Source organism: Boleophthalmus pectinirostris, unplaced genomic scaffold (genome assembly GCF_026225935.1).
Source record: "Boleophthalmus pectinirostris isolate CB_2022bp ecotype Guang Dong unplaced genomic scaffold, ASM2622593v1 HiC_scaffold_4, whole genome shotgun sequence".
Lineage (NCBI taxonomy): Eukaryota > Metazoa > Chordata > Actinopteri > Gobiiformes > Gobiidae > Boleophthalmus > Boleophthalmus pectinirostris.
This window is the reverse complement of record NW_026571353.1, coordinates 3,330,208-3,358,075: the sequence shown is the minus strand read 5'-3', so window position 1 is coordinate 3,358,075 and position 27,868 is coordinate 3,330,208. Positions and strand designations below refer to the sequence as shown.

Genomic DNA, 27,868 nt, shown 5'->3' with positions numbered 1-27,868 from the left:
GCAGAAAAGATGAAAACCTCCAAGAGTCTGGATGTGTTGTTGAACTTGTTGGAGTCCACGGTTTGTTAGGATCTTCTACGTTTGCTCTGCGGATGTTTGAAAGCCGTTTAATTCACCTTTAGCGGTTCTTTTCATTCAGAATACGAAAAAGACATTTTCCTTCTTCCGTGCTTCTATTTGTGCATCCGATAATGCAGCAGGAATTTACCATTATCGAGGAGAAATACGCGAGGTTACACACTGTGTTTGACCGCTATCATGTTTCTTGCCTCCGACCAAAATATCTCCCAGCATGCAATGCAGGCTTTTAATAACAATGACGTCATCTGAAACTCGCCTACTGGACTCCTGCGTCACCAATCCGCGACTTCCACCTGTTTCGTGTACCTGCCAGTCCGAGCAGCTGGATCACTGAACAGCTCACTTTGTGTTGTAACTGAGACACTAGAGGTCTCTAGTGTCCTACATTTGTTGTAATTGTCATTTGTAATTGGAGTTTGATTTAACCTACTTTTGAGTTCATTGTATACTTTTATTTTTGCTTGTTAATTAAAAGGGTCACCAATTATTTACTATTTAATGTCTGTGTTACTTCCTTTCATCCCTAGGAACAGGTTGTAACAATATTGGAAATGCTGTATTCGCCTAAAAGAAGGTATTCAAAATTCAAAAATTTCATAAGTTTCAGGTTTGTTTTTGATGCTCTGAGTCTCCCGTTCCTGTTGCTCTCCACACTAAGTCACTCCCCCTTCAGAGCGAAGTTGTAGTGTATTGTTTTGTTTAGTGCTTTTGTATATTTATAGAGAACAGTCGTGTCGGGCATGGGTGACTTAGGCTTGTGGGCGGAGCTTTGGACAGGATCGTACAGCTAACCATAAAGCGGGTTCGAATAGAGTCTGAGAAAGATCACTAGATTATGCTAGGGTGACCAAACGTCCATTTTTCCCTGGACATGTCCGTATTTTGCGTCTTGTCCTGGGCGTCCAGTTTTTTTTTTAAAGTGATGGAAATGTCCGGGTTTTCAGTACTGTTCATTGGAGGCATTAAATCGATCGTCTCTTGTAGTTCTCTGTGACTCAGAAGGAGCGAGACACAAACAGTCGGTCAGTCTGCAACATACCGAAGCATAAATGTGCATTTAACAATGACTTGAACAAGAAATTCTCCGTTTTCCGTCCCGGTCGGGACAAGTGTGAGTCCATGTGCACAGGTTGTGAGGTGAGAGTACAGTGTCCCTCGTTTATCGCGGGGGTTCCGTTCTAAAAATAACCTGCGATAGATGAAATCCACGAAGTATCAACTTTATATTTTACAATTATTATATCTGTTTTAAGTCTGTAAAACCTCTCAGCACAAACTTTATACACTTTTCTCACACAGGACAGTTACAACCCTTTTTGCGTCCTTCTTCAAACTTATTGCTGCTGTCGTCCTTTTGTTATTTTCCTCCTTTATGTAACGAACCCAAGATTCATTTATTCCGTAATAGAGCCCTACAGCACAGAGTCCTGCACGGCTCCATTTTTGGAGATCTGCAGTACAACAGCACACCCGGCCGTTAACCCGTGATTATATCAAGCTTTTGCGCTGCCTACGCCATGGACTGAACCAAGACTGAACCAGAACTGAACCAGAACTGAACCAGAACTGAACCAGGACTGAACCAGGACTGAACCAGGACTGAACCAGGACTGAACCAGGACTGAACCAGGGCCGGAGGTGACCGCAGGAGAAGGGACTGATGGAGAGCTCCACACCTCACGGAGGTAAACGCGGCAATTGCCCGATCGCGCTTTGCAGACAAACTGCTCGGCGTTCTCTCTCTTAAGTCCAAGATTAGTCCTGGTTTAGACCTGGTTTAGTCCTGACCCACCCATGTGTTAAAAAAAAAAAAAAAAAACACGCAAAATTGACACAAAATAAATAAATAAATAAAAAATCTGTGAGGCCGCGAAAGGTGAACCGTGATATAGCGAGGGACGACTGTAGCTCAATGTCGGGGCCCCACCTCCCACCCCCGGTAAGGTGTCCGGGTTTTCACAAACAGAAATATGGTCACCCTAGATTATGCAAACATGCATGCAAAACCTCTCCAATCTTTTGATGAGAGAACAACTTTATAACATTGTGGAAAGCTCCAAACAGTCGAATTTGCAGAATACACCGCCTTTAATCGGTGGAGTAACAAGGTTGCCATTGTATTACGTTCAAAACAACAAACTCATTTAACTATTGATGTTTTCCTCACATTTTGTCCATCTTACGAGGGTTGCCAGAGAGATTTGGCAAGTTTTTGCACCAGATGCGCTTTCTGTTGCACCCAGCCACCCAGACTGTGACTTGGCGCAACAATGTGTGTAAAGTGTCTTGCCCAAGAACACATCAATGATACAAACTGGCTCAAGCAGAAATTCACTCACCATCCATTGTCATAAATCAGTACCACAATGGATGTTATTTTTAGTCTGAATTAGATTAGATGCTTTCTGTTTTTTTATGTAGGTGTATTTCTTTCTTGTTCTTGCATTTTTCAGCTGCAATTCTGCAATTTAGAGCCGGTTTACACGAGAACGCTTGCGGGTAAAATGAGAAAATATTTTATCGGAAGCGCCTTGTGTTTAGACAGTGACGCGTTTTGGGGGCTTAAAAACGACACACTTTCGCGTCATCGTATGCACGCAGATTTCCTCCTGAAAACACTTGTCTGACCGCGGGGGAAAAAAAGTGAAGACACAACACCACTTTTGCTTCTTGTGTTCAGACCATCATCATATAAACATAGCTTTAGTTCTGATTATTCAAAAAGTCTTTACTCTGAATCACTGTTAACAATGTCACAGCAGAAAAAAGCCTCAGTCATGAAAAGTCAAGTTAATGGACCTGTTGTCTGTATGTATTTTAGATCAATATTCCATTTTTGCTATAAACTAAATGTAAAACGATCTAGGCTACGTGTTCAGCTACCAAGAAAAAGACATAATTCATACTTTGCAGTAACATCATGCTGTTTTTTTTTTTTTTTTTTTTTTTGTTTCTATGGTAGAATGTTCCGTCACCAAACACTGCCTGATTCATTTTTAGATCTGAAAACTCACAAACAAAAAATACTAAAATTGATTTAAATAACACATTTTCAGGAGCCTATGATCAATACAAATATGTATAGCTGACCTGTTGTAGTTCCAGCTAAATCAGCTCTTTCTGGTCAGATTGTATCAAAATAAAGCTCAGATTTAAGTCTAAATTGACTAACAGAGATTCAGACAGAGCAGTGCCTCCAGTTCTCCTCACACCTCCAGAGAGTGTTGATAATATCAGCTCCAAAGTATCAATATTAGGGTGACCAGACATCTCTATGTACCCGGGATAGTCCCAGGGCCTGTCCACACGACAACGTTTTTTGGTTGAAATAGTGAAGTTTGTATTCGTTTTGACCTTTCATCCACATGGAACCGGTGTCTCAGGTGGGTGAAAATTGTGTTTTTGAGAACGGGTTCCAGAGTGGAGGAGTCTGCGAACACCAGCGCTGTGTTGTTGTTTCAAAAAACAAAGATGGAAAATGATGACGTCATGACCCTGTCATTGCCAGGGTCTTCTGAAGTAGTGAAGGAGCTGCTCCTGTCGCCCAGCAACCGAGACAATGCTAATGCTGACAACGTGCACCATGCACACGGATCAATAACAAAGATTATGCACGAGTAATTAAACTGCTGGATTTTAATTCTCATCTAAATCTTATGGCTAAAAACAAAAACTTATGTTTAACTTTTGCAAAACAAAACGGCTATATTTCTGGGATACATCTAAAATCGGCTAAATGACCTTGAAGTTTAAAAAGCAGTGATGAGATCTGCATTATTAAATATCATTATCATTGTTAACAGCGCCACATACAGGTGTGGCACATGTATTACATCATTTACACTCAGTGCTCAGTTGTCGTCTGGACATGAATATTTATTGATCCAACACGTGTGTGGACGCAAATTTTTTCAGCTCATAAAAAAATCCAGGAGCGTTGTCGTGTGGCTGTAGCCTCAGTTTGGAGCCCTGTGTCCCCTGTCCCAGCAGATTTATACAAAACCACTGATTTGACCCAGTTTTATACAAGAAATGTCCCAGGTGTCACTATTTTTGACCAATTTGATTTAAACCCGAACTAATCTAAGACTAAACCAGGTCTACATCAGGTCTAGAACAGGACTATCATGATTTTTGATTAATCTGATCCCCGCCAACAGTAAAGAGGGGCATAAATTATCATTTGTTTCGTCAAAATACAGAAAACCATGTTTGCAAATAACTATAAAGCAAAACAATGCAGCATCAGAAGTCCCTCAGATTATGACTGTTGCGAGAATACACAATGTTACACGCTTTTTTCACTACTTTATTTACACCAGCCATCCCAATCCCAAACCCAGTTATATTACTACTGTAATGTGTGAGCTACTGTGTCCAAATAATGCCCCTTGTGGATCAATAAAGTTCGTCTAAGTTAATCCAGGCGTGTCCCAGTTTTGAATTCTGAAAATCTGGTCCCCCTATTCCATATGTCTTTTTTAAAGCAAAGGTAAAACAGTAGGTCATTTCTTTTTAATGTAAATTGTTAATATCGTCAACATTTTACAATATCAAATAAAATACTATTCAACTTGACTTTTACAGCTAAACAATGGATTTTTTTTTTATACTGTAACTAACATGAGTCATAGCATAGTGAGTTGCAGTGCTCAGAAAGAATCCCTCCTTCAGTCCCAGCATGTGTTGTGAATATATCTCCAAAACAGTGCTCATTAGTGGAGTTCCCCGTGACCACCTCACAGCAGGACGGCACCACTGCCAAGGCACGCTTCTTATCCGCAGCAACGAGCATTACATCTTTTTACATATATTTTAACTGCCCCCATGGCTTCCTCTGCATTTTAGCCGCCAGTCACAAATTAAAAACAAAACTAATACAGCTTATACAATTATATTTTCAGTATTTCATCTCATTACGTTAGTTTGCAATGCCTGCGTTGTGTGTGTTGGTTTTTTGGAGAGAACATTTTAACTACTATGATTCACTGTTTGTGGAAATCCAACCCTTATTTGATTTATAGTTGTCCGTAGGCTGCGTTTTCAACCAAACATCTGAACGCCATAAAATACACATTGTGTTTGCAAACATTTTACCACAAGAACAAAGCGCCAATGGTTTTCATCAATTTTAAAGACAAGAACTTTCTCATGTTTTACTTTGGCATGTATTGTAATTGCGGCTTATATTATGAAGAATGCAGTAAATATTCGTTACATAATTCTTTCGCTGACGATGGCGTAAAAACAGATGGTTTGATTTAATAAAAGAACAAAACACTTTTTTCTTTTTTCTTTTTTTTAAAATTTGAACTCAATAGCGGAACCTTTGTCACGCAGATCCAGCGTTCCCTACGGACAGATTATCGCGTTGCACATGCTAACAGCTGCTGCTAACACGTAAACAGACAGCGGTTTCGCCATGGCAGAGGTACGTTTTTAAGCTTAAATTATTGTTTTTTTTGCAAGATGATCATGAATATAGATGCCGGAATCGAACTATCACCATGTCACAATCATCGGAGGCTATGTTAGTTTTAAAAATGTATAAAAATAAAAGTACAATAGCCCGGTTTAGCATCGAAGCTAAATCATAAACAGGTTATAACATCTGTGGCTTTACGAAACATTCCGACAGATCTTTGACATACTTGATAAACAAAGTGATCGAATTATTATAAGCCACCCTGAATGTATAGAACTGCATTTTAGATTAATTCATAGCTAATTATAGGTTGGCGTTTTTATTCCTACATTTAAGATAAAGCTACGTTGCCCTATGTGTGAGTGTTTTAGTTCTCTTGGCTAATGTTAAATATAATCTATGAATTATTAATAAGATCAGATAAGAATGTACTTAAGGAAGATTGTTGTTGTATGCTGTTTATTTATAGTCCTGTTATTAAGAACATGTAAAGAGTAGGGCTGGGTATCATTCAGAAGTTCCTGATACAATACATACCTCGATACATACCACAATACATAGGCCATGTTACGGTACATACCTCGATACATAGGCCATGATACGATACATACCTCAATACATAGACCACAATACAATACATACCTTGATACATAGGCCTCGATATGGTACATACCTTGATACGTAGGCCACGATAAAATACATACCTTGATACATAGGCCACGATACGGTACATACCTCGATACGTAGGCCACGATACAATACATACTTTGATACATAGGCCATGATACAGTACATACCTCGATACATAGGCCATGATACGGTACATACCACAATAAATAGGCCACGATACAATACATACCACAATACATAGGCCAAGATACGATACATACTTTGATACATAGGCCACGATACAATACATACCTTGATACATAGGCCACGATACGATACATACGACAATACATAGGCCACTATATAATACATGCCTTAATACATAGGCCACGATACGATACGTACCTCGACACATAGGCCACGATACGATACATACCTCGAAACATAGGCCACGATACAATATATATCTCGATACAGTGAGCTTATGATTCAATACGATATATTTCAAATTGATTCGATACAGTTCAATACAAAATAATGTCTAAATCATGGCTGTGATTCTAAAAGTCTTTGTAAATCACTTCTTGTGCAAAGATCATATGAGACACAAACATTTTAATCCTCAAAAGAGTGAAAATGTCAAATGAGTTGCCTAAACGAATTTCCTTCCTTTAAAGCAACAAAACTGTAGCTTTGTAACAAAATAATTTAGTAAAATATACCAAAAAAATACTCTTGGTGATATATCGATACAGCAGCTCACGATATCGATACTGTATCATCACATTAAACGATACAATATATTGATGTTTTAAAATTTTTGCACATCTCTAATAATCTAGTAGATAAATAAAAAAATTAATGAATAAAAAAAAAAAATATATATATATATATATATATAATATATATATATATATATATATATATATATAAAAATAATAATAATAATAAATACATAATATATACATTCTTGTAAAACTGGTAAAATGTTATTGTCAGAGCATGTTTTGGCTAATTTGTAATTTGTACTGTAATTTCAATAATGGTTATAATTGTACTTGTTTATTTATTTATTTAGATTTAAACAACTTTATAAATCCACAAGGGAAATGATTTGGACACAGTAGCTCACACATACTAATATAATATAATAATAAAGAGTAAAAATTATAAATAGTAATAATAAATTCTAAATTCTAAAGTTGCAAAAAAGAGCAAGAGACAGTGGACAAATAAGACATAATTAAGTAAATGTAAATGTATGTCAAAATAAAATAGAAAAATAAGGAATAAAATATAAAATCTGAGCTTGAGGTCATAGGTAGACAGTGCAACAATGATCTGATGGCTGACAGGACACAGGGTTATCCATCACATAAGGGTCAGTTGTTTATTTATTTCAAACCTCTGCAAAAATATCTTACTACTACTACTACTAACCTTATTGTGTATTGTTCCAGACTCACAGCCTGCAGGACATGAGGCAGCAGGCCGCCATTGCCTCCAAAGTGTTCATCCAGAGAGACTACTCCAGCGGGACCATGTGCCAGTTCCAGACCAAGCTGCCCTCCGAGCTCGAGGCCCGGGTGAGTGCTCCGTCTCTGGGTCACTGTCTGCAGAAGAGTATAGCACAAGGAGAAGGGTGGTGTGATAAATACAAGTGATAAATACGAACTGAAGTCATGCTTCTTTGCATTCGCAATTCTCTGGGATCATGTAGGGTAATTCCTCATTCATTGTTGTGTAAATGATCATGACATACTGCAAAAAAATAATAATAATAAAAATGAAAACCGAACAAACCGACCCCCGAGAGACTGAAATAAACCCCAGTCAAACTATATACAGACCCAATTTTATGCAGAAAATTAACTGTGCATCCCAAAATATTATCACACAGGCTCAAATATTCAGAGAGTTTGTGAACTAGTAACCTTGAAATTTGGTTTATAGTTTGAAATCTTGTTTTATTGTTGGCTATAGTACCCATATTGAATTTATTTACATGTACCGTATTTTCCGGGCTATTAGGTGCTCTGGATTATAAAATGCACTATCATTAAATGGTCTATTTTTGAACTTTTTTCACAAATAAACTGCACTGGACTTTAAAGGAAACCCAACAGTTGGATGGGTGAGTGGGACTTTGTTTGGCGCGTTCACTGTGACTCTGGGCTTTGTTCAGTTGTGGCGTGTAGGGAGGGTGCTGTCTGGGACCACTGGATTGTCGGCGTGTTCGTAGTGACTCAGTTGTGTCTAGAAGTGGCACATTGCACTCGCTTTTTGTGTTCGTTCCTCCGTTCCATTCCTCGTCAGCGTGAAGTGATGAGTGTGGCTGCGGGTGTATGTCGCCACGCGGTCGCTGTCTGCTCCGTGTGTGTTTGTGTGTTCTGTGGGTGGTGCGGCTTTGTAGTTTACTGAAGTCGTGCTGGGACACCCGAGTAGATTAGTGTATAGGGCGCTCTGGATTGCGGGGCGTGCGGTCATTTTTTGATGGGGATAGAGGCTTAAAGGGATAGTTCGGATTTTTTTACATGAATCTGTATGGCATCCCTGTGAGCAGTGTCGTGCATCCACACTGACTTACCCCTGACAGCGTCCGGTGAGCTGAGATACTGGCAGTTTTCGGTGCTGATGAACGTAGTCCGGCAAGTTGGCTGGGGACAGTAAAATAAAGTGTTTTTCTTCTCAAAACAATATGTGTTCAAAAGAGTGATACATTTGCATCACAAAACCATCGTTGAATAAAAAGTCAGACCTCATAATCACTTGGCACTATTTTCTCTCTCTTCGTATCACTGCGCGCTGCCGCCAGGTGACAGCCGCTCCTGGTTCACTATGTTTACTGCTCGGAATGTCAGCGACAACATGTCTGATTACAACACCGACAATAAACACATTGCCTTTACCACAAAGCCAAGGGGAGATCTTGGTGAACCCGAATATACTGATGCCAAAATTCGTCAGATGGAGTTAGAACAGGCAGAGAGAGAAGAGAGACAGAGAAGTGGTACAAGTTGAAGCTGGAGCCGTGAGAGACCGAGTGAGCGACAATCACCATCACGTCATTTATAAACTTGTATACAGCGAACATAGAGCCTCCACTGTGACTGAAGCATGGACGACTAATAGAAACATGAATCATCCACACGTCCACGTAGCTGCTGCCAACAGTGTACGCCACATTTACAATAGTAATAACAGTCGACTTATAAAGTTATGTTTTGTAGAAGCTTCACTGGTGATATGACACTGAGTGATTTACTGCACACAGAGTTACAGCTGATTCTTGAGTCTGTCCTCTTGTAAACATAGCAGCACTTCTTCGTTCTTACCTGGTTTGGTTTCCACGTTGAAGCCAAAGACAAGAAGCCAAAGTTTCCTCAGCGCAAAGTCCATGACAGCCAGATTTTTGTTGTTACAGCCTGAATAATCACAAGTCCGCACCATTTTTTAGATATATTCTTATGTATGTTATACAAGCTTATGTACTTATCGCTCTAGCTCTCATGTTAGCTCTCTCGCGTCGCGGCGGTCTGAGCATGTAAACACTGCCGAACAACAGCAGAAAGTGATGGATTCGTGCGTGACTGTCACCTGGCGACAGCGCACAGTGATACGAACGGAGAGAAAATAGTGCTAAGTGATTATGAGGTCTGATTTTTATTCGACTGTGGTTTTGTGATGCAAATGTATCACTCTTTTAAACACAGATTGTTTTGAGAAGAAAAACACTTGATTTTACTGTCCCCAACCAACTTGCCGGACTACTTTCGTCAGCACCGAAAACGGACAGTATCTCGGCTCACCAGTCGCTTTCCGGGGTAAGTCAGTGTTGACGCACGACACTGCTCACAGGGATGACATACAGATTTATGTAAAAAAATCCAAACTATCCCTTTAAGAGCGCGCCCAATAGCCCGGAAAATACAGTAAATTAAACGTACACAGAGCAATTTAGAATACATATACATTCACTCCCTGTATTTGTGTTGTTAAACTTGCAAGGTGGTTGAAGTGTCTTGCCCAAGGACGCACCATATGCACTGATCAGAGCTGGAATGAAACTACTTAAAACGCATATAGAACACCATAGATTTAATAAGTACTGTACAGCCTGGGCACACTGTTCATAAAATTTGACATGTATTTAAGGGTTGTTGAACTGACCTTACCTTACACCAGTTGAAATACATCTGTGGTGAAGGGGGCTCTGTCTGTGGCTCTAAAGTGACTCTGGCCACATTAAAGTCTGTCTGGAGTCTGCAGCAGTAAAAAAAACACTCCTCTGGTTTCACATGTCTGTCACTTCTCCTCTGGTTAGATCTGTTTTACAGCCAAAATCTGCCTTTCAAGCTCTTTACTAAACAAAGACCATGATTCTGTGTGTAATGTACAGTGTGTGACTGTTATCATTGCATTGCCCTAGACTTGCTGTCCAAGCCTCATCGACTTGCACAGGTCGTACAGATGGCGAAGAGTAAAAATCACACTAATAATAATAATGCTTTAGAGATTACATTAAAATAGCTGTTTTTGAAGATGAGCAAAAATGACAGTTGTCTGTGTAGTCCCATAGTCCCGTGGTTGTCCATTACAATAAAAAAGCTTGCCGTGAACTTTTATTGATATTTTGCAGCCGATGTCATCAACATTTTTTGGGGTGTGATGCTAACTAGAGGCACACTCTGTCTGAGGCATTTTTAGACTTTAATCTGGTCTTAATTTCAACACAGTCTGACCAGAAAGAAGCCATTTAGTTTGAACTAGGGATGGGCATTCGATTATACTTTCTTAATCGATCGTCGGGAGAATTAACGAGTGATTTTTGATTAATCACTAAAGTTTTTATATTAAAACTCTCATCATTATTATTGCTATTATTAATCTGCATAAATAAACTCAACTTTGTAACATATAAACCATAACCACTCTAGAGCCACGTCAGCCCGTTTGACATTATAATGTCTTTAATGCAGCTTTGACACATTTGTTTACGTTTTACAGAAACAAAACTTAAAACCACATGGCTCATTGGCGTAAACTATAAGCACAAAGCTCTCTCCTTGTGTTCAGCTTCTGTTGGACTAATGGATTCGACTCAGTAGAATATGAGTGTTCTTTCTGTGACAGAAGGATGTTGATGATGATGATGGTGAGTGTGTTCTGTGTGTGTGTTGTGTTGGAGATGGTTCATGTTTTCAGAGATCAGACCTGTGTAGGTTTAGTGCAGCTCTTTATTTAACATAATTTCACTTTATTTATGTTGGTCACTTTATTTATTTTGGCTCCTGTTGTGATGAAAAGACTGAAAAGTCTTTGTCTTTTGGACACATGTGCACTCAACTTTATGTTGCAGTAATCAGGATACTGCATTTACATGCACCATGATGAAACCGGGGATCATAAGTGGGACAGCGATGTGCATGTAAACACAATCACTGAGTGGTACAGTGATCTCCAAGGAGGAGCCAGAGCCCAAACGTGGGACTGTGAGGCCACAACTCCAGTGTTTGTGTCAGACGCAGCCTCTTCTCCTTACGCTGCACACACCAACCTACAGTCTGTTTGTCGATTAAAAAAGAATGTGATCAACGAAATTCTTAACGATCATATCGTTAGTCGACTAATCATGCCCATTCATAGTTTGTACTACAACAGGAGATCTGATTTTTACTGTGAAACAAGTCTCTCTCAAATAACATTATAGTCATAAGTTAGCTAGCATTAGCCAACAATTTTTCCGTTAGTTACTCTCACCTTTTTGTTGAAAATCCTGTTGAAAATCCAACATCCAACAAAAATCCAACATAAACAGGATAATGAACACTTGTACTGATCAGTCTCCTGGAAATGTCCTGTTTAAATCCATTGTTTTATTTTTTTTAAATTGAGTTTCAGATGATCTAAAAACTTTTTGACAATGTTTGCTAATGTCTGTTTGTTTTGTGTCTCCATGGTAACTGCCGAACATTCCTCCATATACATGCATGTAGAACAACCCCAGTAGGATGTCTTTAAACTATCAATGACAAATCTTTGTGTATTTCTGATTGATTGCACAAATATTGCATACAATATTCATTTTGAAATTGCTCACCTCTACTTTAATAATTAGCATGCATATAGGTTGGGTCTGCCAAACTTACTTACTCAAAGTTTAATTGATATCAAGATTAGGGACGGGCATGATTAGTCGATTGATCGATAACTGATCATGAAGAATTTCGTTGATTACGTTCGACAAACCGAATGTTGGTTGCTTTTCTTTTAATGAAGTGATGCAAATGTCCGGGTTTTCTTTACCTTTTCACTGGGCCATTAAACTGAGCGTCTCTCGTATCTCTCTGTAACTCAGAAGGAGCGAGCACACACAAACAGTCGGTCAGTCTGTAACATGCCGAAGCGCAAATTCGCTTTTAACGATGACTTGTACAAGAAATTCCCCGCTTTCCATCCTGGTTGAGACAAGTGTGAGGCCATGTGCACAGTGTACAAAGCAGCGCATATGTTTCGGTGTCCAGTGGGAGTGTCAGGGACCTCAAAGCACCAGGACACCGAAAAACATTAAAAAGCTTTGCCAGGTGAGAGTAGCTCAATGTCTATGACGAGGCCTCACCTCCCACCCCCCTACGGTGTCCTGGTTTTGAAAAATGCAGATATGGTCACACTAACCTGTATTCCACTGAGTCGTGTCCTTTAGTCCGACAGAAGTTGAACTGCATCAGTGCACAAGAGCTGTTTTTTTCTTTGCTTAGTTTATGCAAATTAGCCATGCGGTTTTAAATTTAGTTTTTGTGAGAGTTGTGCAAAACTGAATTAAACACATTATTATGTCAAACGGGCTGATGTGGCTCTAGAGTCGTTATGGTTTATATGTCATAAGGTTGAGTTTATTTATGCAGATTAGTGCAGATAGTAAAAATAATGATGATCATTTTAATCTAAAAACGTTACTGATTAATCGATAATCGATCGTTAATTCTCTCGACAATCGAATTAAATAAATTTAATCGAATACCCATCTCTAATCAAGATTTAGTCATTGCTAATTGTCAACTACAAGCCTGGGTCTTTTTAATCAAGAGAACTACAGATAGACAGACAGATTCATAGAGAAATACTTTACTGGCTTCGTTTTTCAGCCAATCCTCTGTCAGAAAAAGCGTGCGGTTTGAAACAGTTTTCAAACTTGGGAGGAAAAAAGGAAAAAATAGTTGTACTGTTTATGTTCAGAAAATGAATATTGAAAAGCATTTGTTTTTAATAAGACAAAACTGCACGAAAAATCTTGATGGATCAATGAGGACAATAAAGGTGATTTGTAACATAATATTGCCTCGGTCTAAATTACGAGCACAATGTGTGTCTTGCCGAAGGACACAGCAGCGGCAGCAGTATGTCATGCTAGTAGCAGGAATCTAACGCCAACCCTTCGCCAAACCATCTACCCACTGCACTTCAGTTCCACTCTGGCTAACAGTCCAGGCAATTCGTTTCGGTACAAGCCCTCTTCCCTCAGGTCCTGTTTTATTGTCTAACCATCTTGTTTTACACCGGTTTTCATGTCAGAACATCTCAGCCCCTCAAACCATTTCTCCAGAGTGCAGATTTATACTTTTTGGTCTTGTTTTCGGCTTTAAATTCTCCCAGTTGTTCCAAGAAACGGCAGAGAAAGCACTGTCTGTTCTGAAAAGGCGTCAGTCTGCCAATGTCTCACAGTGACCCCTCTCTGATACTTATCACTCCATATAAAAGAAATTACACCAGAGCCCTGCCAAGTCAGCACATTATTTTTTATTATTATGACTTTTAATAACAAATAGATTGAAATAAAAAGTTATGTTTGCTTTGACCTGGTAGACCGAAATTGCAAATCTGAGGTGGGTAGACCAGCCAAAATTGTACTCAAGTAAGAACTTATTTTGTGCCAGTATTAAAGCGCCTGTACCTGATTTTAAAGGTGCATTGTGTAACTTTTCTGGTGGAGGATGTGTCAGTTCATGCTTTTCTCCACGCAGATGTTATTGCTTTATCTGGAATGTTTCACAGTATGGCATTAAACCTTTATATGGGTGAAATCCATGGGTATTTTTAAGCAGTAAAACCACCTGTAATTGAATAAATGTAAGGTTGAGCTGTTTAATGTCATACTGTGGAACATTCAAGGCAGAGCAATGATAAGTCCATAGAAATAAGCACCCCACCCAAAAAGTTGCACCTTTGAAGAGGGGGAATTATTGTATTTTTTGGACTGTAAAGCACACCGGATTATAAAGTGCAATGTCAATAATGTTGATTTCTCTCGTCTATTTTCATACATAAGGCGCACCAGATTATAAGGCGCATTAAGCGAAACAAACGGACGACACTTGAGACTGATCCTTAGTCCAGGCGTTCACGATCCATTGGCAGATCGTGGTGTAATTTGCCTGGCGTTGCCTCCCTGTCCTGGTCAATGTGTATTATGAATGTGAATGTGGGTGGATCTTTTCAGTTTAGTTTTTTTTATTTCGTACGAGGACAAATTAAATATACCATATTTTCCGGGTTATTAGGCACTCTGGAGTATAAGGGGCGCTGTTAAAGAATGGTCTATTTTCAAACTTTTTTCACAAATTAACCGCACCGGATTTTAAATGAAACCCAACAGTGTGATGGGTGAGTGGTTTTGTTTGTTTGGTGCGTTCACGGTGACTCTGGGCTTTGTTCAGTTGTGGTGTGTAGGGAGGGTGCTGTCTGGGACCGTTGGATTGTCGGCGTGTTCACAGTGACTCAGTTGTTCAGTTGTGTCTAGAAGTGGCACATTGCACTTGCTTTTTCGGTTCGTTCCTCCGTTCCGTTCCTTGTCGGCGTGGAGTGATGAGTGTGTCTGTGGGTGTGTTTCGCTGTGTGGTCGCTGTCTGCTCCGTGTGTGTTTGTGTGTTCTGTGGGTGGTGCGGCTTTGTAGTTTACAGAAGTTGTGCTGGGACACCCGAGTGGATTCGTGTATAGGGTGCTCTGGATTGCGGGGAGCGCGGTCGTTTTTTGATTTTTGATGGGTTGGAGGCTTAAGAGCATGCCTAATAGCCCAGAAAATATGGTACATTGAGTAGTAATGTGTTTAATGCAGCTTTACGCACATTTGTTTGCTTTTTACAGAAACAAAACTTAAAACCACATGGCTCATTTGCATAAAGTATAAGCTCTGAAAAAACAGCTGGCTTCTTGTGCGCTGAGGCGGTTCAGCTTCTTTTGGACTAAAGGACACAACTCAGTGGAATATGAGTGTTCTCTCTGTGACAGGATGCGCTGCTGATCATGAGCTGGAGATGGTTCATGTGAAACGTTTCAGAGATTAAAAGTCTGCAGGTCATACGCATTGACCATATAGCGGTGCGGCTTTGTAATTTACCAAAGTTGTACTAAAACATTTTGACAGATTTTTGAGCGCTGTGGACCACATAAAATCGGTTCGAGGTCAGTAAACACAACCAGAATTAATACATAAGGCGCACCGGATTATAAAGAGCACTGTCGATTTTTGAGAAGATTAAAGGATTTTAAGTGCGCCTTATAGCCCGAAAAATACGGTATGCCTTTCCAAGTTATAATGTTCCCTCAAAAACATACCTGAAAAGGTTTTATTTGCCATCCATGCATGTTTCATTAATTTAGCGATCTCTTGAACCTTCCTTGCAGTTGACTGTAAAATTCTATACGAGGCTCCACCCACAAGCCACAACAGTCAGTAAAAGCGAGATACTAAACAATACACTACCATTTCTCAAACCTGATGCGATGTGCAGTAGTTTCATGCCTGCTGATTGTGTTGTGATAGCGCTGTGAAGGGGGAGTGACTTAACACGGAGAGCAAAAGAGAGGGGAACTTATACAAACATGTTAATACATTGTTTTTGGCGAATGCAGTGTTCCCAAAACAAGAAAAGGAAACATGGTGATCTAAATATGTTATGTGTTAGCAGTTAATACCCCATAGAAGTAAAACACCCCCTCTTTAAGAAACATGGGAAAGCAACTGCCTGACGTGATCCCAGACACTCGGTTCTCTGCCATGGCGTGTTTTCAAGTTTGACAAAAAAGCAAATAGAAGCAGAGATTGGAGAAGTATAAGTAAACAACTGCATGAGACTATCCCAAACAGTAAGGGCGCGGGGCTAAAAGTTCAAACTAAAACATGTTCCTGACTCATGGTTTGAAATCAAGTACACGCCCTTTAATCAAATCAAGAAAGTACTCAAGTAAGAGTAAAACAGTATGTCCGGAAACTACTAAGAGTAACTGTCTGTCTGAACATAACATGATTTCAAATTTGAAGATGTTAAATAAAGCACTAAAACTGTTATTTTCAAAGGACGGACAACAACAATTTGACAGTCATATCTGAAGGAGCAATGCAAGAAACACAAATGTTGAAAGAATTTACATAAGCACTGAACACGTTAAAACTGCATAATGCGTGTCTTTAAGTACTGAGAGATAGTATTTTGACCCCCATAGTATACTGACCCCGGGGTAAACATACTGCTATAGTAAAGTGACCCCCCCATAAAATTTGGACTCCCCTTATTTTTTTCTTTAGTAGTTACTTATCTGATCATTATTTCTCATTTAATTGACTTTTATTATATATTACTACATGTTCATTTTCTTTTAAGGTATTTTAAGGAATGTTTTGATGTAGAACGACTTGGTATTTTGTGTAAATGTAACGTATTGTTAAAATTGCATATACATAACAATCTTGTCACTTTTTATATTGTATTTTACATTGTTATGATTTTTAGGTCGTTTTCACACCGCTAGTTCGATTATTTGGTCCGCACCAGGCAATAAAATTGTTATTATGTAGCAAATACACTCCAGTGTGGTCCGCGTTCACACCGGCAAACGAACCAAAACTGGTTCGAATCACGTGTCTCTGTTTCCTCGGTAAAACAGCGATACTCCAGTTATCAACACCGATGTTCCTGTTAATACCGTGGGCCGTCCTCATCTCAAATTATCACCATGAACTTATAAAACAGCAACATGTAGAACTTTGTACAAACTCACCGCATCAGCCCAGAGTTTGGGTAACAGCAGCAGCCAACAGTGCTCAAAGTAGCGCGCAGCTCCTCAGGACGGGGCTGGGGTCTGGTCCTTGGTCTTCTGTTACAAGCGCGTTGGTCAGATGGTCCGGAGGCTCTGTCCTCCATGTGCTGGTTCCAAACGGTGGCGAGCAAGACCAGTGCTTGATGGACTGAGTCCGAGCGGGTACGTTCCGTCGTCTGCGCGCTGTTTCCGTGCGGGAAAAGCAAGAATGCGCTGTGGACTACAGGTCCGGGCGCTGCTCCTGTCCTCCGCGCTCAAGAACCGCGGCTGGTTCCGAGGTGGTGCAGCATCCGGACAGAAGCGTGAGTCCAGTTTGGTTTGTTATATGTTGTTCTGAGCGTCCGTCCTCCGCACATTTGGTTCTTCCCGGGGAAAGCGCTTCCTCAGGTCGAGGCTCCCCGCTCCAGCTCCTCTGAGCCCGGACTGAACTGGAGCTGCCCCGCTGGTTCAGGACTCTGGTTTGGATCTAGTCCGACTGTATTTCTCACACTAGGCTAAAAACAGGGACTTTTTTAAGTTGTATCAATTGAATGGGCGATTGCCTATTGCCATGAAATTATTTGGTTAATTAAAGCCTAAAATAACAAATGTTGGTTGCTGCGTGATCACGGGGAACACCGGGACTTCTCTGTGCGTGTAGGTCCCTAACAGGGGTGCGCACCCCCAATTTTGACTCACTCTGGAGCCACACGTTCGCACGTACTTGCTCTGATCTTCGTGTGTTACATTCTCTGTATTGGCCATTGTTGGTAAAATAATTCGAAAATGAATCGCGGCTGCATCTGGACAACAATCTGTTACTGCGCTGGACGCTGGAGTCGTACAGCGTCCATATGTCTATGGTTTGCGGGTCCACCAAAGTTGGTCATTTGGTGCGGATTCAAGCGAACTCTTTTTTGCGTCTCGGTTCGCTTGATTTGGTTCGGGTCCGAGTCCGATTGACGCTTTCACACCAAACCAACTTTTGGTTCGAATGGACCGTTTGGTGCGCACCAAATACTGTCGGTGTGAAAACACCCTTAGTTTGCTATGTTCAGATGATCCTTAATCATAATATCAATTTAGGCAATGGTTTGTAAGGATAATGACCTTGAATTTAGTCATGTTGTGTTATAATAAACATACTGGGGTGTCAGATTGCTATAGTCATAGGATTTTGACCTCCTTTATATATGTAATTGATCATTGTCAATATTCAACTAACATGACTTCTCACGTTACATCATAATAACAATAATAAAGATATTGTGAGGTACTATTGTCATAGATATCCCCTATTTAACTACTCAATTGATCAGCCCTGTCTATTTTACTAAGATTCCAAATAATTATACATCACTCTGATTACCTAACTAATGAATAACTACTTATCTCATTTTCAGTAAAATGTGTTTAAACAACTAAGTCATTTTTAACATTCAAAAGTTATAATCAACATAAAAAATGCATCTGAGTTCTTCAGAAAACACTTTTAAATATGTCAATATGTTTTAATTTGCAGATATTGTATTAATATTCAGAGTTTTTCTATAGAATTCAGGTTCTTTATTAATAAAATTTAGATTTTCAGAGGGGGGTCAATTTTCTATTGGGGGGGTCAACATACCACAATAGGATTCTGACCCCGGGGTCAAAATACTCTTTGGTATGTTAACCCCGGGTCACCTCACCATGGGGTCAAAATCCTATACCACACCAGGCCTGGTTAGTACTTGGATGGGAGACCATTGGGAACATCAGGTGGCCACAGGGGGAGCCAGTCAAAACTGTTGTTGTGTCCTTAGACAAGGCACTTCACCCACATTGCCTAGTATAAAAGTGGTTTGTGCGTGACTGATGGTGGTGGTTAGAGAGACCGATGGTGCAGATTGGCAGCTTCACTTCAGTCAGTCTGCCCCAGGGCAGCTGTGGCTACAATAGTAGTTTACCGTCACCATGTTTGGAATGAATGAATAATGAACTGTAAAGTGTCTTTGTGACAAATGTCTGTGAAAACCACTATATAAATAAAAACGTATTTATTTACTTGTGTATAATACTTGTATTGAACAGTGATTTGCCACTAGTCGGTCTCAAGCCGGGACAGAGGGGGAGGGGCTTATCCAGGTTTTATTACAGATCCATGGTATTAACGCATGGCAGTTTGCCACTGGAATTCACTGACCGTGTTCTGAATTACAATAAACAATATTCAGTGATACATTTGTGTGGGCATTTTGGTCATTGCCCGGAAAACAAAGTCAAATTCCTGGCTCAGTGCAGTTTCTCAATCCAGCTCACGTCCACCAAACATCTGCCCTGATTTCACATAGCTCAGGGTGAGACGGCCAAAAATCTGTTCTCACAATTGGTACAATCAGAGTTCAAAGGCAGTTCAAAGATGACAAATTTCCTCGTCTTTAGGAATGTTTTCAGGAAGAGGAGATGCTCACAAGATGTCCGTCATATGGTGTAGTAAAAGTATTGTTGTACTATGAAAGGGCCTGTTACCATCCAATTCTCATTTACTCTAGATCAGGGAAATATATTTTACTCCAGTATATAAAATACAAATGTAATACTACTACTGTTTTTTTTTTAAATATGTTGCAACCCTAGATGGGACAGACAGGTACAATCATTTCTAAGCTGGTACTTGTTGGTGCATTAATTAAAAATGGTAATTTTACAGAGGGTGTAATAACTTTTTGGACTTTTCTACGATGTTATAGCATGGTTCTCTCATCAAAAACATGCCTGAAGAGGATTTAGATGCCATCCATGCATGTTTGAGTAGGCAAGAAAACAGGATAGCGGTCAAACACAGTGCGTAACCTCGCGTATTTATCCCCGATAATGGTAAATTCCTGCTGCATTATCGGATGCACAAATAGAAGCACGGAAGAAGGAAAATGTCTTTTTCGTATTCTGAGTGAAAAGAACCGCTAACGGTGAATCAAATGGCTTTCAAACATTCGCAGAGCAAACGTAGAAGATCCAAACAAACCATGGACTCCAACAAGTTCAACAACACATCGAGACTCTTGGAGGTTTTCATCTTTTCTGCTGTGAATGGCCCAGGAGTTTCCACCAAGTCATTGTGGATATCGCCGAAGTGAATATTTGTCCAGGTAGTTGGCGAATCTGACCAGAAATTTCTTTTGGTCCACCTTTTGTCGGGGTTGAAAAGGGTGATTTGTCGTCCATCGATGTTTATGACCAATTTCTGGTCAAATCATCTTGGGTCCTCTGCCGTTAGAGTGGAGAAATAACCGGGATCAATACCCTTTATGTGCTTTCTCGCTCCGTCCGTCATGTTGAATTAGTGTTTCTTGCCGCCGACCAAAATAATTCCCAGGATGCCACGTGCGCTTTTGTCAACAATGAAACTCGCCTATACACTGCAGTAGTTTCATTAGCAGGATGCACACTGACTGAGTTGTGATAGCCCTCTGAAGGGGGAGTGACTTAAAGTGACAATAAAACAATAACAATAAGTGACAGTAAAAGGTAACATGGCGATCTAAATATGTCATATGTTAGCAGTTAACACCCCATAGAAGTAAAATACCCCCTCTTTAATCAACCACTGCTCTAGGGCTAGGTTTTCTCACACATTATGTTCAATTGTACACTATGTAAAAGGTCTCAGAGTAGTTTAAAAGCCTCTATCATGCATAAGAAAGTAGTCTAAATAAAGGTTGTGTCTTTAATATCTAATAGGTGTTCTGTGTTGTGCAGATCGATAAGCAGCAGTTTGAGGAGACGGTGAGGACACTGAATAATCTTTACGCTGAAGCAGAGAAGCTCGGGAGCCAGTCGTTTATCGAGGGCTGTTTGGCCTGTCTCACCGCATACACCGTGTTTCTGTGCATGGAGACGCACTACGAAAAGGTGAGTGCATCATAGAGAAAGTAATGCTTTTTAAGGTGCAGTGTGTAAGGCTCCGTCTAATACTTTTCTCCATGGAGATGTTATTGTATTGTCTAGAACAGGCATGTCAAACTCAGGCCCAGGGGCCAAATTTGGCCCACAATATAATTATATTTGGCCCGCGAGATCATTTTAAATATGTATTAGAATTTCCCCGCCGGCTACAGATAGGCTGTAGAGAAATTATTTATTTAAAGTTTTGTTATTATTTTATATTATGCTTTTTCTGGATTCAATATTTAAGCAAAACTATTAATAAACATTTATTTTAGTAAGAAAAGGTTTAATATTACATAACTTGAAAGAAGAGAAAACATGCAGATGTTGTTGAAAATTTTCAATAAATCTTTAGTTTGGCCCACGACTTAGTCCCAGTTTTTAATTTCGGCCTCTGTGAATTTGAGTTTGACTCCCCTGGTCTAGAATGTTTCACAATGTGCTATTAAACCTTTCTATCTTCATGGAAACCAAACCAGACCAAGTTACAAGCTAGATGGAGAGGTGACCCCGCTCACAGTCATCAGTCATAATGCCTGTTTTTCTAGGTATTTTTGAGCTATAAAACCACCTGTAATTTAATAAATGCAAAGTAGAACAGTTTAATGTCACACTGTGGAACATTCCAGGCAGAGCAATGACATCTCCATAGAAAAAAGCATGTGACAGACCCTCAAACAAAAAGTTTCGTAGTGCACCTTTAGTATCATGTGATTCGAATAACTAATGCCTGTTTTTATGTGATTCAGGTTTTAAAGAAGATCGCCAAGTACATCCAGGAGCAGAATGACAAAATCTATGCCCCACGCGGTCTCCTGCTCACCGACCCCATCGAAAGAGGCCTCCGAGTTGTATCCTTATTAAAAATTTGGTAGGTTTGATACATATTTAGATACCGTATTTTTCTGACTGTAAGTCACTTCAGAGTATAAGTCGCACCAGCCAAAAAATGCGTAATGAAGAAAAAAAAACATATATAAGTTGTGCAGGACTATAAGTGGCACTATTTAGGTTATAATAATAACAACAGAACAGAGAACAACAGACTGTTAACGTCACATATGAACAGTTCTTCAGAATAACTATAACATAAACAACAGAACAGAACAAGTTTACCAAACTCTCCATCTCACTCCAAATCACTAAATCCATTGAATTCTTCATCCTTGATGTCACTTCTGAGCAACTCTGTGACCTCCGGAGATAAACAGAGCGCCGCCTCCACTTCTGTGTAGCTGTCGTCAGACTCAGCATCAGTTCCAGTTAGAATTATTCCAACGTTTCGGAATCCTGTCAGGATGGTTTCAGTGTCATTAAAGTTCAGGCTTTGTCCATCCGTCCAGTGACTTCAGGAAAGTTTCATGGTGCATCCTCCTGGTGTCACAAGTTTCTCTCTCACTCCAAATTTTCTTTCTGTTGCTCGATTATATTTCGACTGAACATTTCAGTACTTGCAGCTTGTAATCTGCAAAATCAGATTTTCTTTTTGGGGGCATTTGTGTTCAGTCTTCTCAATTGTCTTTATCAATTTGTTTAAATTTTTAAATTGTTCAGTGGTACAGAAGTAATGGTGCAATCGAGTGACATGATACAGACAGGACAGAGGCTCTTTCTGCAGGAGACATGTGCAGTAGAGTGAAGTGACAGTGGTACAGGAGGAACAGGAGCAGCAGATACTGACACACAAGACTAGAACCTCTCACCGCTTCAGTGTGAACATTTTAATATATAAGTTGCACCGGAGTATAAGTCACAGAAAACACCCAAACCATGAAAAAAGTGTGATTTATAATTCGGAAAATACGATATATATAGTCAAATATTATGTCATTAAAGGTACTGTACCTGATTTCTACTGTCTTAAAAACATGACAAACAGAACTACATAATTTTAAGCTGTTTGCACTGGTCCAAAGTTGTTCCTCATTTACCTTGCATGCATTCAGAGCATCCTAATTATTCACCACATTGAGTTAATAAGCAACTAGCATGCTAACGTGCACCTGATTATTGGACAATTAGATGCAGACATCACACAGCAGACTTATTTTAAATCGTTTAAGCATTGCGTAACTTTTCGGGTGGAGGTTCTGTCAAATACTTTTCTCCGTGCAGGTGTTATTTTTGTCTGGAATGTTTCACAGTATGGCATTAAACCTTTTTTCTATCTTCATGGAGACCAAACCAGGCCAAGTTACAGTTCAGGTCTGTGGAGAGGCGACACCGTTCACAGTTAGAATGCCTGTTTTTGAAGTATTTTTGAGCTGTAAAACCACCTGTAATTGAATAAATGTAAAGTTGAGCTGTTTAATGTTACACTGTGGAACATTCCAGGCAGAGCAATAACGTATCCATAGAAACAAGCAGGTGACAGACCACAAACCAAAAAGATACATCCTTTAAAAGCAGCTTATACAATATATATGGGCCCGGTTAAGCAGAAGTAAACAGCAAGGCCAAAAATTCAAGTTAATGCATCTGATATAAAAATGAACAGATACATATGTACTCTAGTTTATGAAACTTTTTTTCTGTACCGTTTTTGGTTCTAAAGTTCCATACGTTTTAAACAGACCATGTATGAAACATGGAACAAAAATTATTTCCCAAATTTCAAAAACCTGCAAATCATGTAAATAAATGGATGTATTTCATCATATCTTGTGTTATTCCATCTTTGAACTGTTGATGAAGGTACAGGATTTTTATTTTAATGTATTTAAAATGATAAAAATTAGCTTGGAAGGACTGACATATTTTATAGAAATAGTTTCCTTTCATTTTGAAGTATTATTAAAGTATTTGGAAGAAAAAAGTTGACAAATGATGTAAAATCCTGCACCTTCTACTTGTTTGCACCATTTTCCCTCCGTTACTTTTCCCTCCGTTACCATGACCTTTCTTAATAAAAAATCTCATGAGTCAAAAAGTAAGAGGTTTTTCAACCTAATCTTGTACCATATGGTAGAAAACTATATGAAGCAAATATTCAAACCAGTTTGTTAAGGATATGGAAGTGAGAACCAAGAGTTATCACTGTTTGGATTTATTGCCCAAAAAGTGCTGCATATTTCATTCCCTCCGTTACCGACATGAGTTTTTAATTTTTTTGTCAACAACTTGAAAGAATATCACAGGTTTAACTTGACCCTGTTGGAGTGTAACTCTTTCCTACATTCTGATACTTTACTTATTTCAATAGTCCCTCTAGTTTCTCAATAAGAGACATTTGAATGTCAAAAATCTGCCCCGTTTCCCTCCGTTACCACTTGACCGGACCCATATGTATTGGGGGCACATTTTGGAACAGACCTTTTAATTGTTTCTTAAATAATTTCAGACTTTGCCAGTTTGATTTTGAATAGATTTGAAATAATCCCGCAACCCCAGAATTTACAGGAAATCCACTTCTTATTGACGTACGCTGCCTTGTTAAAAAACCCAGATAAAAGTGCCTATGTAATCCATAGCATGTGCATAAAATCGGCAGGACCGCCCCTTCCTGGCTCGCCCCCGTACAGCTCTACTTTTGCGGGCTGACTCAACATCTCAGCTAATCCAACCACACTTCCAGCAGGACATTAGAAACAACCAAATATGACTGAAATTGCTAACAGACCCGCGTTTTTGGTCTCCGCTCACTGGGCTTTGATTTTGACTTTATAGCGATCTGTGAAAGCTCTCCCTCGCCGAAGAATAGTTGAGCTCGGTAGTCAGGACCACAGCGGCTGGCATGTATGGAGAAATGAATAGGCTTAGGAATAAAGCTTCATGTTAAATTTTAATGAGTTTTTCTTTTGGCCAGTAAAAATGTGATGATGAAATTCAGGGCTGTTATAAGGTCAAGATGGAGTTTATTGGGAAATGTTTAGGGAAATGTGTCCTGTGTTTGACCCATATTTGAATGAGGGGGAGGGTTTAACATGGGGGAGTAGTATGGGGAGACAGCGCTATAGAACCAGTGATGACATTAATGATAACATGAATCATAACATTAGGGCTGGGTGTCATTAAGAAGTTGCCGATATGATACATTCTTTGATACATAGGCCATGATACAATATGTTTTTCAATACTTTCTGTTTCCAGGGTGGGCAATTATTTTTTCCATGGGGCCACATGAGAAACAGAAAATATTGCTGAGGCCAAAATGCTTAACTCAACTCTGCATACCATATTTTTTTGGACTATAAGTCGCTCCGGAGTATAAGTCACACCAGCCAAAAAATGAGCAATGAAGAAGAAAAAAAACATATATAAGTCGCACCGGATTATAAGTCACACTTCCATCCATCCATTTTCTTCTGCTTATCCGGGGCCGGATCACGGGGGCAGCAGTTTAAGCAAGGACTCCCAGACTTCCTTCACCCCAGACACTTCTTCCAGCTCCTCCAGGGGGACCCCAAGTCGTTCACAGGCCAGCCAAGAGACATAGTCCCTCCAGCATGTCCTGGGTCTTCCCCGAAGCCTCCTTCCGGTGGGACATGCCCATGAACAGTTCTTCAGATAATTGTAACATAAACAACAGAACATAAGTTTACCAAACTCTCCATCTCATTCCAAATCACTAAATCCATTCAATTCTTCAGCCTCGGTGTCATATCTGAGCATCTCCGAGCAGCTTCGGTTGTCACGGGAGTCCAGGCTTTGTAATCCAGTGACTTCCAGGACGGTGCACCCGCCTGGTCGCCGTGAAGATATGCTCTTCATTCCCACTTTCTGCCAGTCCCTCACAAGTTTCTCGCTCACTCCAGACTTTCTTTCTGCTCCTCGATTACCGTTTTCTGCTGCATATTTTACTACTGGAGGACAGTGGCTTTTTCTGCCAGAGACTTACGCAGAAAACTGATACACAAGCGTAGAGCCTCTCGCGGCTGTCTGTCTGAAAATTTTAATATATAAGTCGTATAGCATAAGAGTATAAGTCGCAGGAAACACCCAAACCATGAAAAAAAGTGCGACTTATGGTCAGAAAAATACAGTAATATGAATTGTATTTGTTTATAAAAAGCAGTAACTGTCATTGTTTTGACGAGATGTTCAGACTGGGAAGAGTTTATGTTTTGACTAAGCAATGAAAAAGTGAAGTTGTCTTACAAAAAATGTCATTTAAAAACACCTCTAAAACAAAAGTAATGCAGCTTTAGTCCATGCATGAGGTAAAATTATAAAATATTTTAATTTTGTATTACCAAATGAGCTTAAACGGGCCGGTCAGAGTCAACCAAAGGGCCGTATGTGACCCGGTAACTGGACAATGCCCAAGTCTGTTCTATTCAGTACACTATGATACAACATATTTAAAAAAATCGATTCAGTTCAGTAAAAAGCTAAGACTAAATCATGCACTAAGTTTGTGCAAAAACATCCATTTTACTCATCAAAACAGTGAAAATGTCAAATGTGTTGAAAATGTTCCATTTATTTATATATTTGGGAGTGAGAAACACAATTTTGATTCTTCATATGTTTCGTATTAAGAATTGACTATAAACTTTTTTGAACTTTGATAATTGCGTAAATTAGTTTCCTTTCTCCAAACAAACAACACAACTGTAGCTCTTTCACAAAATAATGTAGTAACATAGACCCCAAAAATACTCTTAATAAATATTGATACAGTAGCCCACGATATCGATACTGTCTCATCTAATTAAACGAATGGTTTGTTTGTTGTGAATTGGCCTTAACCCAAGTGTTTCAGATTGAAGTCACCATTTTTGAAGACAGGAGCCTGACCAGATAAAAGCTGCCAAAGGTGAGTGCTGCGCTGTTACAAAGAAAGTTTGGAAATTCAACTTTTGGCAAGATGTCCTGCTCGTCGACATGTTTCTGCCCTCGAACGCAAAGACGTCCAACTCAGTAGATTTTGCAGCTGCTGAACATTACATTAGAGTTAAGAGAACAAAAAGATCAAGTTTATTGCTTGGAAATGTTAAAAGTTAAAAGTTTATGCATACACATGGAACACATTTCAGAGTTATTCTAAATAATCGTTTTTCTCAATTATGCCATTTTTGTAATTATTGTGTGTAATAATTACAATTAATCAATTAATGTGAGCAGTGCAGTTGTAGATTTGGATCCAGGGTGCACAGTTGTGTTTGGCACAGACCTCCCTCTGTCCCCGTGACCTCTGACCCTCTCTCTGTCCCCGTGACCTCTGTCCCTCTGTCCCCGTGACCTCTGTGTCACCCCTCTCTCTCTGTCCCTGTCCCCGACCTCTCTCTCTCTCTCTGTCCCTGTGACCTCTGTCCCTGACCTCTCTCTCTCTCTCTGTCCCTGTGACCTCTCTCTCTCTCTCTCTCTCTCTCTCTCTCTCTCTCTCTGTCCCTCCTCTCTCTCTCTCTGTCCCTGTGACCTCTCTCTCTCTCTCTCTCTGTCCCTCTGTGACCTCTCTCTCTCTCTCTCTCTCTCTGTCCCTGTGACCTCTCTCTCTCTCTCTGTCCCTGTGACCTCTCTCTCTCTCTCTCTCTCTCTCTCTCTCTCTCTCTCTGTCCCTGTGACCTCTCTCTCTCTCTCTCTGTCCCTGTGACCTCTCTCTCTCTCTCTGTCCCTGTGACCTCTCTCTCTCTCTCTGTCCCTGTGACCTCTCTCTCTCTCTCTCTCTCTCTCGTCCCTCTGTCCTCTGTGACCTCTCTCTCTACCTCTCTCTCTCTCTCTCTCTCTCTCGTCCCTGTGACCTCTCTCTCTCTCTCTGTCCCTGTGACCTCTCTCTCTCTCTCTCTGTCCCTGTGACCTCTCTCTCTC

General features: G+C 39.9%; 1 protein-coding gene across 2 annotated transcripts in view; it reads left to right on the top strand.

The window, feature by feature from the left end:
- Positions 1–5,437: 5,437 nt before the first annotated feature.
- Positions 5,438–27,868, top strand: part of LOC110165847 (golgin subfamily A member 7) — a 44,927-nt gene continuing 22,496 nt past the window's right edge. For both annotated transcript variants that reach the window (XR_008633216.1, XM_020931036.2), the window contains exons 1-5: positions 5,438–5,512; positions 7,576–7,701; positions 20,930–21,082; positions 21,868–21,969; positions 26,823–26,876. Coding sequence is in view for 1 of the 2 variants with exons in the window: in XM_020931036.2 (XP_020786695.2) it covers positions 5,504–5,512; positions 7,576–7,701; positions 20,930–21,082; positions 21,868–21,969; positions 26,823–26,864 (432 nt within the window). In the remaining variant the exon portion in view is untranslated. The remainder of the gene's footprint in view (positions 5,513–7,575; positions 7,702–20,929; positions 21,083–21,867; positions 21,970–26,822; positions 26,877–27,868) is intronic.